Here is a 17151-nt window from a genome sequence, read left to right on the forward strand (position 1 = left end):
GTGAGACCCTCTTCTCTAAGGGTGCCTGGTCCAGTTCCACCTCTGGAGAGTCCTGGTTTGCCCCTGTGTGTCACTTCTGGATTGCTTTTAAGACGATCAGTGTGTTGTTACAGCTGTGCATCCCTGCTGAGTGTATCTGCAGGGGTAGAAGGCATCCCTTCCTGCAACAGCGTCACACCTTGCCAGCAGGCACTTTTGTTGAGAGTGATTAAATTGGCAAATGCAGTGTTTGGCGCGTGCAGCGGAAGTATGGCTGTACTAAGCATGCTGCTCCCGGTGATCACCTGTGACAAAATGGTGGCCGAGCAGTGTCCTCTAGATGCTGATTTTTCTTGGGACTTTGTAAATACCTGTGGAATGTTGATGTTGCAGCTGGACAGAAGTTGCCTATATTCTTATTGTGATGGATGCAGTGACTGACACATGCTTTTGCTTGTGTAGGAATAATTAGACCTTCCCTTTGTTCACAAGGAACATTTGCTCCTTTTACATGTCTTTTATGCAAAATCCATGTTCTCATTTTGCTTCATGCCCGTAGGTGAACCTCTTCTGTCTTGAGTGTGGATCGCTGTGACCTCTTGGTGCAGCTCTGCTGAAGAATGGTCTGGCTTGGGCAGCCCTTTTAGATCCCAGTTTGACATATTAGTACTCCATTCCTGCTGTCCTCCTCCACTTCATGACTGCGGACAAAACATGCTCCTGGTGGATTTGGAGGCACTAACGTTAGATGCGGGAGTATTTCAGCACTGGTGTGAAAACCAATAGGTAACATAGATCTTGAGCTGTGAAATTCCCCGAGCACAATGGTGTGATTTCAGGGCTCATCAGGAAGAGGGAGTGAAGTAGGTATCTTCTTACGGTGGCTGAAAAGATGGTTGGCTGTTATTGGCTGGTTGCTTGCAATAGGATGTTTAATGCTGCTGGAAGTTGGCTGACAAACCAAACTTGCCTCGTGGAGCAGTAGATGGGAGCGTACCAGCTGGGCTCCAGGTGAAGGTGTGTTGTGTCAGGTTTTGCCTGATGGGTGTTTTGTTTTTACTCTCCAGGTAACTTTGCTGAGAGATGGCGGAGCAACGTCAGGACACGAGCATGATGGAGGATCATGCAGCTGGCCAGGAGAAGCACATCCCATCAGGTGAGCACCTCCAGGAGGAGATGGTGTAAAGGACCTGCCTTGCCCACTGCTGAGAGATGGACCTAAGTGGGGAGAGCAGGGCCAGCGTGCGAGGGGTCCTTGGGGACGGCCAGGAGGAGATGGTATGTGTCTCTGGAAGGTTACCGTGGATCAGCTGGATGCAGCCAGTGGACAGTGGGTAGCCCACAAGATGCTGTGATGTACATAGTCATAGGAAGATGCTGCTCTTTGATGTCGTTGCCCAGCAAGAGCAGGGCAACCCCCAGTATCCAGACTAGTGATGATCTTATTGCTGCAGCTTTGCAAATGTGTTTCTGTGTTCACTCCTCAGTTTGCTATAAAAATACAGCACTGCTTTTATTTGGAGACACAGCTCAAGGATGCTGCTTGCTGCCTGCTTTTCTCACCTGCACGGGGAGATGGGGAGAACTGAACAGAGGGATCTGGGAGCAGGGGCCATGTAAGAGTCTTTCGCCCCATATTTCAGACACACATTTCTCAAGAAGCCTTTCCTTTCTCATTCCACCATGCTCCACAGCTGAGCTTGGAAAGCCAGCAAACCTGGTGGGACTCGCTCCTGGCTAAGCTCCATATAAACATCATCTTAGTTTTCTTTTCTTGAGGTGCTTTGGACACAGCTTACACCAGATAAATGGGTTGTCTCTGTCCTGGAGACAATCCATGGCATCCATTCATCTTGGGTTCTGTAATGCATTTCAGTCTGATAGCTCCTCTCAGCTTGTAGCCTCAGCTTTGCACATCACAGGTTCCCAGGGATTTTGCTTATGTTAGTTTGAATCTTCTTTTCCAAGCCATTTTCTCCAGTTCTCATTATTTTATTTGCCTAGACTCCTTGCAGAGAGGAGACTTGTGCCTCTTGCCCTGCTCTTCCAAAAGATGACTTTTGCAACCAAGTCTTCACACAGTACGTTATGTGCTACACCCAGCCCTTTACAAAGACTTGCTGGTTTGCAATGATTAGAATTAACACATCATGGAAGCGTTCAGCAGCCTGCTCTGGGAGGGAGGCTAATGGCTCCAGAAATGGCAGAGAGGACAACTGTGACTCAGAAGTTGTACGTCTTTTCTGCTTACATTGCTACGGTCTCCTTTCCTGCTTGTGCCATGCTTTGCTGTTTCTAGCTCTCTGGTTCACTGGGCTTTTCTTTTGCTGATGGGTTTCCACTTGTTCCTTTTGGTGATGACACTGGTGCTTTTGGTTGGCTTTTTCACGCTTTGCTTGCTTATTAGTTCAGGTGTTCTATACACTCCGATTACCGTTTCTTGCTGCTGTGGATCTGGGCAATCAGAGTTCTTAACGCACAGGCCGTAATTCGTAGCCAAGGACTTGTTCTAAGTATTTGAATGTTTTCCAGGCTATCCCCTTCAGATACCAGTCGATGATGGATCGGATGAGCCTGTTTCTGAAACATCTGACGCTAAGAGCACCCCAACTACGGAAGGTGGGAGCTCTTTGACTTACTGCTTTGAAACCATGATGGATGGGGTCGTGGTAAACCTTGCCGAAAGACTCGCCGTGCCATGTTCTGGTGGGGTTTCTCAGGAAGAGTATCTGCACTCTTTGACAAATGCTCTTCATTAGACTCATCGCAAGTGATGTTTGCCACTCTGCAAAATGAGATAATGAGCTTTAAAGGTGGAGAGTGGGTTGGAAGGCAAGAGAAGGTGAAGGGTTTATTATAGTTCAGGAAGTTGCTTGCGGTTTGTTTCCTGAAGACTTTTTACACAGTGACTGCAAGGCCCCGTTAGCTCAGCGCAGCTGGGAGCGGTCCCATGTTGTGTGTTCCCAGGGCCAGAGGTTTGCATCACTGTGCTCTCCCGAGTTACTGACAGCACGGCCTGGTTGCTGTGCTCCCTTTCAGAGTTAGCTGTACCTCATAGCCCTTTTTTACCCCCTCGTATTTACATGTTCATTAGTACAGCATGATTCATGCTGGAATAATGAGATGGGCAGAGTTTTTACATAAAACAAAACTTTGTGCTGATGTAAAGGTTATATTGGTAGGACTCAGGGCACGTCTGTGCTGCTCCAGAGTGTTATCTGAATGCCACATTTGTAGAAAGAATCTAATTCGGAAGTGGTCTAGAGGCTTGTTCACCATTTTAATTGACTGCGTTTTTTTTTGTTCCTTTGGCTGCTTTAATCCCAAGTGTCTGCCTCTTGGAGACTTCAGGTAAAGGCATTAGTTTGCAAAATTTATCTAAAAGAAGGTGGACAGAGCTGCTGACCAAATCCGGCCCTGTCTCGCTGGAGGTGTGGGCCCAACTGATCATCTGTGAAGCGGCTCTGTTCCTGTGTATTTGGCTCAAGAAATCAGTATGTAAAAACTGGCTGGTGCAGAATGGGATGTTGTCCCTCTTTCCAGGTGGATCAGGTCTGTCACGATGAGCAGACATCCCTCTGGTAGACGGAGCCAGGTATCTGTCTGTCTCAGAGCTGCCCAGAGTGCGACACGGTCGCAGTGCTTGGCTGGTTTATGAAGGTATCTGATGGGAGCTGTTCTTTCCTGCTCCGGACCAGTGATGTCCCCATGCAGATGGCATTGCTGTGCATGCAGATCAGGCACCAGTAGCTGTCTTTACCTGTGCATTTTCAGCCAGCGTTTATGGTAAAGCCTTCAGTTGCATAATGCTGGAGATGTGTGGTTTGTGCGGCACAGGGGACAGCTCACGGTGTCCCTGCGACACTGGCTTTGCTATGTCATGCTTGGTTGTCTCCCTCCACAAGCTCTGCCTCAAGGGAGAGATTTGGGTGCTTTTCTGAGCAAAAAGTTCTTCAGGCGTGTCCTGGCCTCCGCAGGGTTTTGCCTCTCAATGGCTGTGTGAAAGCTGCGTTGTTTTTCAGATGCCACAGCACCTTTAGTGGAGGAAGGAGACCACGAGGATCAGGGTGGTGTCGAACAGCCCGGGGAGATCCCAGAAGGAACCACAGGTGAGGGAGACCAAGGTGCAGTTTCATCTCTTGATGCAGACAGAGCAGAGAGCTGGACTGGTTAATGCTTAAAAATAACGCTGCAAAACCTCCCGCAGGCATGCTTTGCTCCTGATGCGTGCTTCTTTCTTCTCCATGGCCTGCAGAAGTAATTCCTAGCTTACAATTGTCCTCTTGCCTTCCCCATTCTGGGAGAAGCTCGCAGCCTTTTCTTCTTTCTTTCTCAGCTCCACATCTGACAATCTTTCTATCTGTGTCTCTGCGGTGGCTTCGCCTCCCATCTCCAGGCTAAGCGCTTACCTGCGGATCCCAGTCATCTCTGCCCCTCTGCCAGTGGCCCCGCTTTGCTGGCGAGGCGAGGCGGTCACCACAGGACCTTGCTGCTTGTCTCACTGGTGCTCTCGCTCAGCCCAGCCCATGCGGTTGTCTTTGAAGTGGCAGGTGAAAACCAGGCCACTGCAGCAGTTCTGTGGCTGCCAGCGCGTTTTAAGGACAATGCAGAGGAAGTGAAGTGGCTAATTCAGCCTGAATGCTCTGTGGGGAACCACTGCACCTGGGCCTCCTTTTCCAGGGAGGAATGGGGGTCTTTCAGAGGCAGAGTAAGAAGGGAGTGAGCTATAGCAGTGCTGTGAGTAAAAGAGCGCAGGAGTTCCTGGGAGAGTCAGGTCTATATGTGAAAAAGGAGCGTGTGTCTGCTGTGTGGTAGCTGCTGGCTTTTCCTGGAAGCATCAGGCAGGACCCGAGAAAGGTGGTGGGTGGAAACAGGCTTCTGCCAATGCCTGAATGCTGAAACAAGTCTGCAGCACGCTCCCTCGGCAGGCAAATTGTCTGTCCTGCATCCAGTCCCTGGGCTGCTGATGGAGCCCTGGGCTGAAACGCAGAGTGCTCGTCTGCTAGTGAGGCTGCGCAGTCTCTGGTTCAAGATCTGACTGTAGCAGGGAGCCAGGAAGAAGCAGCGTGTCCTGAACTCTTTGGAAAAAAATGGGGAAAACAGAGAAGGTCCTAATGTGGCTGTAGAATTGTGACATACAAATATAATTGATTAAGCCGGTTTGAAAGTAGTCATATAATAAATTGAAAAAATCCCGACAGAGACAAATCATCATTGCTGTGAAGAAAATTGTGCTTCTCTAATGTACCTGTATTCCTGAAGTGTCAGATTTATATCAGGCTTGGATTTACTGGTGTCAGATAGCCTCAGCAGAGTTCATTACAGTAAGCTAGGCGGTAGACACCAAGAAGGTTGGGCTCAGGTAAGAGTTAGACATTCATGTGAGTGCTGCCGGCAATGTAAACGCTAGGTGGGGGTAGAAGAGGGGATAGAAATCCACAAGTTCCCCTGCTCCTTAACCGCCTGTTTTCTGCACCTCTGCCTGAAGGAGCTTGCACTAACCTGCCACCCAGGATGTGCGAGCTGGTGAAGCACTCCTCCAGTCTGGTGCAGCCCAGGCTGAGCAGATCTGCCTAGATCCATCGTCAGTGTGGGTTGATTGCCTTTCTGATACTGCCCTGCTCATAGTACAGCGCTGACGGGCAGAATCAGCAGGGAGATAAATAAATTCTCCAGACACACGCTTAAACTTAATTCTTGTTTTGATCGTGTTTTTCCCCTTCTTTCTCTAACTGGAACCAGCTGAAGAGGCAGGCGTAGGAGCCACTCCCAACCTGGAGGACCATGCTGCAGGAGATGCTGCGCAAGGTTAGTGAATCACCTGTCACTGGGGTCCAGTTGTTGCTGCCCAGATATGTGGCTGGTTGCTGGTGGCTCAGGAATTTTCTTCTGTAATGCAAATGCTCTGCACCCTGTGAGCAGTTGCGCAGTTCTCCCTGTTCCTGACAGGGGGAGGGTCATACATGCTTTGAATGTTCCGACATACTCATTTCAGGGAACTGCAGCTTTTCATGCACTGAATTTCTCCCTCAGATGGCTGAAGGCCTGGTGCTTGTTTGTCCACTTGCAAAACAGGGCATCCTTCAGGCTAGAAAAGGTAATAAACAGAGCTGTGATGGAGCAGTTAGCCTGGAGGAACTGCTCAGCGTTGAATAGTCAGTTCTGGGCCCTGTATGTCACCCATGAAAGAAGTGAATTGTTTAACTCTAATTACTGTGTCTCTTTCTAACATAAAACATCTCAAACCTACTCACTGATGCCCTGACTTTAAGGGTGTTTTTTTCTCATCCCAGTCTTAGGGAATGTGACTGACAAAGCCAGGCACGATGGGCAGTGAGTGTTTTAGAGCATTAATTGTGCATCTGCTCAGATGAGCCAAGAAATTATGAGCCAAGGGACCTCTTGGTTATCTGGCAAGCCTCTCTTGACTCTGCTCAGTCAGACTTGATGGAAACCTTCAGGATGTGATTTTCCCAGAGCACCCAGTGCTAGCTTTATTCTGTGCCCACTGGGGCAGACTTATGGGTTCAAACTCACTTTGATATTGCTGTCTTGCTATTGGTGTGCTGTTTAAAATCTTAGTTAAACCCCATTTTGTAAGGTAGTTTTCTGCGCAGTGGACAGAACAGATTCCTCCAGTTGCTTGGGCAGCGTCTTTCCTCCTCGTGGCTGCATTAGTGCATTTACAGACATTCATGTCTTTTAAAGAAGTAAATAGGTCTTTGCCTTCTCAGCTCAGGGCAGAATTCAGGTCGTCTTTGCTTTCCACACACAGATGAGCAGAGTTATGTGCAGTCTGCTCCCTGCAATTAAAATAAAACCTTTGCTTGCCTATCCAGTGGTTCTTGGACTAGAAACTCTTCTGTATTTGAAATAGTGGCACCAGTACAAAAAAGAAATCAACTGTTAGCAGGAGGGGGGTGAAGTTCTCTCTTCTGTCTCCCTCTTCTAGCTGCTGTTTCTCACCAGGTTTTTAAGAAGGACCTTTCTGTACTGTCCTGGGATCTTTCAGCTGTCAGATGTGGGGACATGCAGCTAGCTGGAGCTCTGATATAACCTATATGTGACGTTTCTAGGTTCTTATGTAAATTGTTACTTCTCTGAAAGTGGACCTGTAATAATGGTTCTCTTTGATTCAGAGGAAAATTTGACTATTGATACATACAGAGCCTTGGAGATCTTGTTACTAGCTACCTTCATTTTTTGTATTGTGGCGTTTTAAAAAATGATCTTTGCAGTGAAGATGGAGTGTGTTAAAATGCTTTTCGAGTCTCAGGTGGAGAAGTGTCTTCTGATTCACAGTTTCTGCCACGCTGGCATTCTGCCAGCCCGTGACCTTGTGCTGCACGTTTGCCTCAGAGCCCCCGGCAGGTCCTGGAGTGTGGAATTACAGTTCGTGAACACATCTCTGCTCTGGCGGTCGTTAATGGTCATGCTGTTCATTTGCAGAAGAAATGAGCCAGGACTGTCTGCTGGCTGCTGCATAAACACCCTTCAGATCCCTGTGGTTATAAAAGGTGTTTCTTGATGCCACTTTTCAGATATTACCTGCCAATTTAAGATTCCTCTTAAACCACAGTTTCGGAGGTCTTTGTGTGGTGGTTTCATTTAACCATTATATTATCTTAAAATGGGAAGAACATTGATTGAATGGGTGGAACCAAGTCAGTCCTGACTGCTTCTTTTCTTCTTTTAATCTTGATTGTTAATCCAACAAAGCAACGATTGAAACCTTGGTATTGAAGTGCTCTGATCTAGGCTCTTTAATTTACCTGATCGGTGCTCAAAAAGGCCAAAGAGTATTTGAAGCAGGACAAATTCGTAATATAAGATGCACAATTTTACTAGGGTGGTTGACTTTAAAGCGGTTCAGGGTGAATTCTCCATTGCTCAGTGCATCTTTGCTTCAGCTGAATGAATTTCTAACAGGAAAAGCTCCAGCTCAACTGGAACATATGGCTTAATGCAGCAATTGTTGGGTGAAATTGTAAATGTCTGTGTCATGCATGAGATCAGCGATAGAACAGAATTCTCTCTTCTACCCCCTCAAAAAAAAAAAAAAAAGAGCGTGCTGTGTCTCTGTGACCTTAAGTTTGGGTTTATAAATGTCACACTTTCTACTCTGCCCAAATGGTGGCAGCAGTGCTGGAGCTCTGGTTGGCCTGAGTGGGTGCACACTCCAAAATTGCTGTGGCCATGTGGCTACAGCCACATTTTTACTTACAGTCTTTTCCACTGAGGCTCTATGCTCCACTGGCTGTTGGACTACACAGCAATGAGAGAGAGGCATAGGAGTGCCTTTCCCCAAGCTCATTAGCAGTAGAAATGATCTGGTGAACAAAGTGGAGATGGTTTGAGCTCAGAGAGGATGTAACTGGTGCCACGTCTGCATGGCACTGGTGCCTCCCGCTGCACGGGAGGAAAGGACCGCAGGGCTTTTGTAAACCCGTGAAGGAGGGGAGGGTGTCTGGCCTGTTTGTTCAGGCCATTGAGGCAAGAAGAGGTGGCCACTGACCAGCAAACTGGTGGTCCAGTGGTGGTGTTAGATTAGAAAATGGGTGTGTTCTTGGCTTCTCAAAACCTCTACGACTAAACCAGCTCATTGAGCACGGGTGCGGCAGGCATTGGTTGGATACCCTGGCCACCTCTGAGACTGGGTCCAGGGAGGAGTCTGCTCTCCCACACGCTGTGGCTGTCACTGCTCCTGATTTCCATGCGGATCAGAGTTTCTTCAAAGGCAAAAGCCACTGTAGAAGTGACTTGTCTGTTCAGTGGGGCAGTGTGGGACTTGCTTTTATCCTCTAGATTGAGAGTAGAAATCCTTAGTCTCTCTTCAGCATTATGTCACTGACTACCTATTTGACATGCCTGTGCTAATTGTTTGCCCCTGCTTCATACTCTGCGTCTTCAACTCCAGGGGAGCCAAGCTCTCCAAAGCTACAGCCTGGCCCTCAGGAGCATGTGGGAGATGCAGTAAAAGGAGAAAGCCAGCCCACAAGGCAGGTAGCTGGGGTTCTTCAGCAGCCTCTTGTGTCGCATGAAACGAAGGCTACGACAGCAGCTCCCACCAGAATCGAGGTCACCATCCCAATACCCCTGGATATGTACCAAGACTCCAGAGCCCCTGAAGACAACAATGAGTTGTGGGATCATCGGGGCAGAGAAGGCATTGGTGTGGATCCAGCGCTGGGGGCAGAGCTAGGTCGCGATGTGCGCACTGAGGGGTTGGCAGGAGCAGGTGGCACAGATGACTCCCATATTAAAGATGGGCCGTCTCCCGTATCTACCAGAGCTCCATTAAAAGAAGATGCCAGTGGATGGGAAAGAGATGAGGACCGTGATATTGATGAAACTTCTGAACCAGATTTGCTTTCACTGGTGGGACAACATGTTTCACCAGCACCTGAAATGGACCTGTGTCCAGCAACAGCCAAGGCATCTCATGAAGAATACGCCTTTGAAGAAAACAAGTCCAAAGATGTCCTCAGAGACTTACCAAGAGAGGTGCTTTGTGTCGAAACCAAACCACATAAAGCAGGAGAGGGCCAAGAGGAGAGGAGACAGCCGGTGAGGGGGGAAGAAGACACAGATGTCACCCCATCAGAGCCTTCTGAAATCACCTCTCAAAAAGAAATGGAGCCTGTGGAGGGAGAAGATTCTAGACCTGTGCTAGAAACAGCCAAACTCCCCGTTGAGTTAAAAGATGACATGGGAGATGAAGACACTCCTTTGGAAGAGGCTGTGCCGGATACAGGAGAACGCCGGACACCCAAGAAGAAACCCTGTGCCCATGTTGCAGATAAAGCTGTCAGTCGTGTCCCTCTCCTGAAAGGTGTGTGCAACGTTTGCCTGCCCTGGGCTCGCATTGCCAGTGGCTTGCTCATGACAAGGCTGCCTGAACCAGCACTTCAGCTTGCTGCCACCTCTCGAATCCTGCCGCTTGGGAAATGGCCTGGACCTTTGCTGTGAACTGACCTACAAAGCACCGCTGCTTCTCCCTCCCCCTCCTTCCCCCTTTAGTTTAATCCTGGATGTTAATCCTGGCATACTTGCCAGACCCTTAACGCTTCGGTTTTGCGTCCCTTGCATGGTGCTGGCGTGTCCCCAATCATGCTTTGTTCACCTGTTTTTGTTTTGATTTCCTTGGACTTGTGGGGTGGGCACCTTAACTCACACCTGGCACGTTCCCGGAGAAGACGAAGACCGGATGGACGTTGTTCTGGCATGTTGGAGTGGGGCTAACCCGGCGCACGCTGCAGCTTGTTCCAGCAAGACGCGTGCCATCTGGTTTGCATGTGTCCACTGCCCGGTTCAATAACTCTTTGTATTGGCTTTCCTAAAGAGGAGGGAGGAGACAAAAGGCAGGTGAAATGGCAGGTATAACTGTGGAAAAAGCCCCACATTGGTCCTGTTTCTTTTCCCTTAAATATTCACTACTGACTGCTGTTGGAGGCAAGGTCTGCAGCTAGGTGGACTTCTGCCCACCACAAGGCATGTCCGATGCTCTTACATAGCATTGTGCTCCGATCCCAGGCCTGGACGGTGTGTCCCTGGGTGGTCCAATGCGATGGCTGTATTTGCGGTGTTGTGTGGAGCTGCCTCTGTGTGTGTGTAGGCCTGGCTCTTGGGTGCATCTAACAGCGTGTGTGTCCCTAGGCTGGGAGGGCAGTCAGACCCTGGAGCTGCTGTGTTCATGCGGCAATCTCAGTTCTGGCTGTCTGAGGTGAGGGTCTGAGTTCACCACTCAATGCATGAGCATCCCTGCCAGCAGAGCAGCTCTTAGACTTTTTCTTTCTCCAAGAGCTATTTTCTACCTTTACTGGGGGTCAGAGGGGTGTCACTAGGGGCCCTGCTCAGTGGGCAAATGCAGGTTTTGCAGTGAATTGCATTAATAGGCTGGGGCAGCAGGACACGCATTAAAACCCAGTGGTGTCTCATCGTGTTGTACCTCAGCTCTGGCTGTCCAGGGCCTGGCCTGGGGGAAGCTCTGCCTTTCATCCTAGTGCCGCATCCCAAAAGCTGTCTTGGCTGCTTCTGTTAGCCTGGAAACGCTGCTCTGGATTGAGGCAGAGCAAGCGTGCTCTTTGCTGCGTGGGGTTCGTGAAGAAATTGTTGATGTAGCTTTTTCCATTGGAGCTAAAGCTCATAACATATTTCTCGTTGTTCACTACCTAATAAGCCAGCGGGAAGCTTCGCACATGTGCTGCAGGGCATTGGCATGGCTTGCTATCGCTAGCATTGGAGCCTGAAAATGATGGAGGGTTGGGGATGCATTGCCCAGTCTCAACCAGTTTCTGACTCAATAGGAGGAATTTCTTTAATTATTTAATGGTCTTTTCCTTCACGGACAGATATACTTTGCGGCCTTTCAGCTCCAGCTTTGCTCCAGTCTGTAGTTTAGCTGAATTAGGGAAGGGTAGTGCATGCCAGCAGCTCCAGGAGTGGCTGCTGGGATGGGTCAGGGTCCTCAGTGCTGGATTAACAACATTGTTCAAGTTACTGGGAAGGAGCTGATGCCCCAGGGCAAGTTTCCAAAACACTGGGGAGAATATCAGCAGCTTTTCCTCCCAAATTAGGGAGGAATTAGCTGCAGACTGGGAAAAGGGTCTTCTGTTGAGTGCCTTATAGTACAAACATTACTTCCTCCCTGTTTCTAATCTCCTAATTAGCAATACTGCAGTCTGTTGTGCTTATAGACTAATGGGGCAAAACATTGAAATATTGTCAGAGTCACTGTAAGCTTGATACGAATCAAGTAGGACAGCCGCTAAAACCTTAAGACCCTGCAGGGTCTGGCCCAGGTCAGAGGCGCACTGTGCTGGGGAGGCAGAAAGCAGCGTGTCAGGAGAGATGGGACGTAACAACAGGCAGGTGTAAAAATGCTTTGCAAAGCTAGCACACTGAACAACAACTTTAAATGATATCATGGGCAACCTGGTGCTGCTAGGATTGGGACATCCTTTAATTTTAGTCTTTATTTATGTGGTTGTTAGAACCAATGGGTGCTTTAGAGAGGGAGACTCATGTTTAGGGTTGAAGAGAACTGTTCTGTCCTGAACTGAACAGATGCTACTGGAACTGAGTGCAAAGCTGGGCAAAATGGTCTCATACAGACCTTGCTCTGTGTGTCTGATGCTCCAGTGATGACTAAAGCACTGTTGCCTATGCACAGGATGATCTGTTAACCCAGAAAGAATGTGTTTATGATGTGGAAGTATTTCTGCGAGAAATGAGTGACTTTGTAATATTTCTAAGAATAGTATTTAATTTAAAGGAGAGCAGGAACATGGAACACCCACCGAGCCTGCATGTTGCTGTAGCACAAGCGTTTTCATCTCTCTAGAGTTTAATGACCAGTCCCAAGAAGTGGAACTGTGTGTGTTTCCATTTGTCAGGTCGTATTGACAGCAAAGACAAAGAAGGGACTGAAGCTGAGGAAAAGAAGCCGAAGGTAAGCTAAAAAACAAAACCAGAGGTGACGTCAACCCATGAAGTGCTGTGCGTGTTCCTGACTCTGTCTCCCGCTCTCCTGGTGTGTGGTTGTGCCTCGCAGGAAACCTCGCCATTATCTTCCATTCTTCCGTCTGTCTTTCAAGAGTGTTTTTATTTTTTCTTCCCTCACCCTGGTTTGGAGGGTGCAATCTATGGTAATCTTTCAGGGCGAGGAAGTGAACCAGATCTAAAACAAACATGTGGCTCATGGGGTTGGGTGGGTGGTTAGACAAGTAATTTTCTCAGCCTGAGACCGGAAAGCAGCCGGCTGGCTTTGCTGGGGCAAACTGGTGCAAAAGCAGACTCAAAACTGCATTGGGCTGTATTGGGGACAAGCACTTGTAACAGTGAAAAGAGCAAGACATGTAATTAAAGAAATGAAATCAAATAATGTAGGTCTTGCAGATGCTGTGTTCTGGGTGAGGAACAGAGTTCAGTAGTGAGTAAATTCCAGAAGTTTAAAGGTATCTGTCACACTGCTAATTTGGAGGAGGTTTAGTACAGCTGGCCATTAGCCTGGCTAGTGCCTCCGTGAGATAATGGACACGCTGATGGGCAGCTCAGTAGGTGAAGAATTAAAGGTGAGGAATAGAATTATTTTCAGACAATGTGAAATTGGGTCTTTCTCTAGTGAGGTTTGGCAGGGTTGTATCATTTTACATGATACCAAGCAGATGTCTAGATAAAACCCGTCAATCCATTATTGATAAAGCAGGTATGATGGGGTTGAGAGACCTGGGAGCAGAAATGTTGGTGTTGATAGTGCTGTTCCTGCAGCGTCTTTGCCAGTGGAGCATATAGAGGGTTTGGGAGTAAATAGAGCAGTTCAGATGGTAAAACATGCCACTGGTGTGGAGGGTGGTGACAGGGGCAGGCTGTCACGGGGTGATGCTTTCCCCGGAAAGGGGCTTGGGTGTTGCTGCACCCTGTGGGAGGAATGGAGCTGAGGTATCCCGTGCTTGCCGGTGCAGCTGTGGGCCCCCAGCAGTGCCCTGGGCCCCGCAGCCCTTGCCCAGCTCTGTGCTGCAGGGAGAGGGCAATACCAGCCATCGCCTGTCCCACACCCAGCTCTGCATTGCACCTTCTAATCCTGTTTAATGTCAGCGATCCCCTTTTGTTTCCCTCCCATACTGATTTTTTTTGTTCCAATTTTATTTTGTTTCCATGTTTAAGAAATCCTCACCTTCCACTGCCAAACCCCCAGGCGATAGACCCTCCATCCCCCCCCAACGACACACCTCCTCTAGCACAACCCCTTCGAAAACACCCTCCAGCCCTGCTTCCACCTTTAAACGAGTCTCTTCTGTCACATCCCGACCTGCCAGTACAGGAACGCAAGAAGTGAAAGCCAAGGTAAGGAAATGGGATGTGAGAGGCAAAGCTGCCTTGGGGAATACCTTAAGGCATCCCTGGCAGGTCTGGCAGTGCTTGGCTGGGCAGTCTGTCCATGTCCCATTCAGCAGAGAGGGTGGGATGTGCTTCCCCTTTACCTTCCAGCGGCCATGGCCAGGCTTGGCTCCAGTTTTGGGGTTTGAAGCAACTGGGTCTATCTCACTGGCACATAGGCCCTTTGCTCTGCGCACAGCAAAAATACCTCATCACTGCAGAGGGTTACCTGGTCTCCCTGAGGCATTTCCAGGTCCCTTTATGCTCTTTCATGCTCTTCTTTGTTTTACAGCTTTATGCTGTGTTTTATGGGTGCGTTGGCTGTAAACAGCAGATGTATTTGAGATGTGCTGGAGCCAGATCTGCCAGGTGCTACAGAAAAAATAGGAAACGCACACACATCCGCGGCTTGTTCTGCAGTGCGAAAAGTAGCTTGGAGTTTCCTTTTGTGGTGTTTAGTCATACAGATATACCCGTGGCGAGGGAAGGAGCGGAGATAGCAGGTTGCAGACAATGGGATATGGTTGTACCACGATAGAGATTGCGATGGCTCTGCTCTGGTTCCCTGCTGCCTCGGGACCAGCCAGCCTGTAAATTTTCACTTGCTTGTTTTTCATGAGCTTTTGTGCACAGACCAGCGTTAGAAATTCGTCAGAAAGAGGATGCGTTTATAGATTCGGGGAGGCTTTTCTGCAGCATCAGAAGACAATAAATAGCATATTACTATTTACATGCCATTACAGATTTTGTACGTGTTACAGCGGTGTATTGCAGGTGGGGATAAAGGAGGTGCTTCTCTGTGTTTGGAGCCTGGCACTGCACTCCTGAATGGAGCCTCTTGTCTACTCATGGATTTATTTATCTTCTGTACAAAATTTTAGCAGAACGGGGAAAACAAAATGATGACATTTAGAGAACAGACAAAGCAGTTGAACATACTTTTTAACCAGGCCTGAGTGTGCAGTGAATAACGTAGCTGGAGCTTGGGCTCACATGGGAAGGTGGTGCAGCCACTGTGCCAGCCCAGGAGTGACTGTGCAGCGGTTGTGGCAGGCACCGTGATGGGAAGTGGGGTGTGAAAAGACACGTTGCAGATGCCTGCATGTGGGGAAACCCATGGGAGCTCCTGCAGGCTGTCAGGGTAGGAAGCAGGAGGGTCTTGTGTGGCTCTGATCCATGAGGGGTGATAGCCCATCTCCAGGCAGATCCCCCTACATCAGCCTTTCCCCCTTGCATCCCCAGGGCTCGGAGATGAGAGGTGGCACGAAGACGGCCACACCACGGTCTGCGGCTGGGCAGGCTCAGAGGAACTCGACCAATGCCACGCGCATCCCAGCAAAGACACCCACGGCCCCCAAGACACCTCCCAGCTCCGGTAGGTGATGGCTAGAGCAGCATGCAGCCACCTCCCTGTGGTGTCTCTGACGCTAGAGGCTCTGATTTGGTGGTACTCCCAGGCTCTCCATGCGATTATGTGGGGGTAGTGAACAAATTTGCCACAGTGCAGGCTGGGGTAATGCACAGCGCTAAGCAAGGGCACGGCCAGCAGGTTGAGGTGTGCGTGGTGATCCGGAGCTGCTCAGCCGTGTTGTGGGACTGTGGGTGCAGAGCTAGGGACGATTCCTCTGAAGTGAGCCTTTCTTAATGCTGCTTTATCTGCTCTGTTCTTGTAGTGGCTGATGCGTAGGAGAGGGCAGTTGCTTTATGCCTTTGGGATTTCCTCCAGTTTGGAAGATTTAGGCAGCTCCATTTTTTAAATCCATCTATTCCTTTTCTCTTGACAATATTTACCAAAGACCAGGGGCAAGAGGATCAATTCTTCGAATGCAGGAATGGAGATTAACCCGATATTCTTAGAGAAGAAAACCCCAGAAAGCATCAGGCATTGTGAATTTCTGCTAAAACAGTGCATTTCACTGAATATATATGTTTTTCATACTTAACCAGAGCTGCATAAAACCTTAAATCAATTACATTTCCAGCTTTATTATGTTTAAGCATCTTTCTCATTCATTAAACAGGCAGAAAGGAGCAGAAAAAACCACCTCCTGCAGCAGCAAAGTCTGAGAAAGGTGATGTTTAAGGGTTTTCTTTTCTTCTTCCATTTCTTTTCAGACTGGGGACTGTTCTAAGCTGCTCAGTGATCAGCCTTATTTAATTACATAAAGTAATTTTGTAAAAATGCTTCCAAATTTCTAATAGAAAAGTGGTTTTGTTTGAGTATCTTTTGTCTGAAATTTCTCATGCATGCTAATGTCACACTCGGGTTGGGGAGCCTTACCAATGATCTGGACAATGAAGACCATCTTCCTCTGAGATACTAGGAAATTGCCTTCAATCACAGTTTTCACCTCAAACTGAAGCAGAGGAAAGTGCATCCATCTCCCTGCTGCTGATGGTCTGCACTAGGATTAGCGGGTGGGCCCGGGGACCAGGCAGATGAGTCCCACAAAGGCAGGCAGTGTGTGGGGAAGGGCTTGCATACCCAGATTGCTTATCCTGTGCTTGCTTTCCTCTGTCTGCAAACTCCAGGTGAGCAGCCAAAGTCTGGAGACAGAAGCGGTTACAGCAGTCCTGGCTCCCCCGGGACTCCAGGCAGCCGTTCCCGCACTCCCTCTCTGCCCACCCCACCAGCCAGGGAGCCCAAGAAGGTGGCAGTGGTTCGCACACCACCAAAATCTCCTGCCTCTGCCAAGAGCCGCATCCAGCCGTCGGCTGCACCCATGCCTGATCTGAAAAATGTGAAGTCTAAAATTGGCTCAACTGAAAACCTGAAGCACCAGCCCGGAGGTGGCAAGGTAAATGTGGACTCTGCTTTCCAGGGGCATGTCTGTAGGGACAGCGGGTGCTTGATGCTGTATCTGGGAGGGGAGAGCCCTCCCTGGAGCAGCAGCAGCCCAGCCGGGGCCAGAGACACAGCAGTGGGCAGCCAAGCTTCAGCTGATCTCCAGCCTGATTCTGATTTTAAAGTTTTTTGGGTTGATTGGGTTGGGTGCTTGCCCTGAAATTGCTTGCCTGGCTTAGCGCAGTACAGTGGTCCTGCAGAGAGGACTGCAGAGAGCTTGTGATGTGGCTTTCATGGGGTGGCATGTCAACGTATGGACTGGCAGCCAGGGGAATGACAGTCCCTCGTGGTGTCCAGTTAGGGAGAGCACGTTGTGACCTGCAGCCCTAAAGAGTCACAGGATCAAGGTTGCGTTTGTGGATCCTACACTGTGTGATCTGGAGCAGTCCCTTCAACGCTGCCTCCGTTTCTGCCCTAGTGAGCAGACAGGATGGTCTCCTCCCTGCGAG

The 17151-nt window shown here is 49.0% G+C and overlaps 1 protein-coding gene across 14 annotated transcripts in view; it reads left to right on the forward strand.

Moving 5' to 3' along the window:
* MAPT (microtubule associated protein tau) overlaps nt 1-17151 on the forward strand; it is a 53174-nt gene that overhangs the window by 22685 nt on the left and 13338 nt on the right. For 7 of the 14 annotated variants that reach the window (XR_010376337.1, XM_064473603.1, XM_064473612.1 and 4 more), the window contains 10 exons: nt 1047-1135; nt 2512-2598; nt 4002-4088; nt 5722-5787; nt 8897-9811; nt 12375-12430; nt 13645-13824; nt 15100-15232; nt 15879-15929; nt 16390-16655. Coding sequence is in view for 13 of the 14 variants with exons in the window: in XM_064473603.1 (XP_064329673.1) it covers nt 1063-1135; nt 2512-2598; nt 4002-4088; nt 5722-5787; nt 8897-9811; nt 12375-12430; nt 13645-13824; nt 15100-15232; nt 15879-15929; nt 16390-16655 (1914 nt within the window). In the remaining variant the exon portion in view is untranslated. The remainder of the gene's footprint in view (nt 1-1046; nt 1136-2511; nt 2599-4001; nt 4089-5721; nt 5788-8896; nt 9812-12374; nt 12431-13644; nt 13825-15099; nt 15233-15878; nt 15930-16389; nt 16656-17151) is intronic. The other 7 variants (XM_064473614.1, XM_064473616.1, XM_064473609.1 and 4 more) reach the window with 6 other exon arrangements.

Source organism: Phalacrocorax carbo, chromosome 25 (assembly GCF_963921805.1).
Source record: "Phalacrocorax carbo chromosome 25, bPhaCar2.1, whole genome shotgun sequence".
NCBI lineage: Eukaryota > Metazoa > Chordata > Aves > Suliformes > Phalacrocoracidae > Phalacrocorax > Phalacrocorax carbo.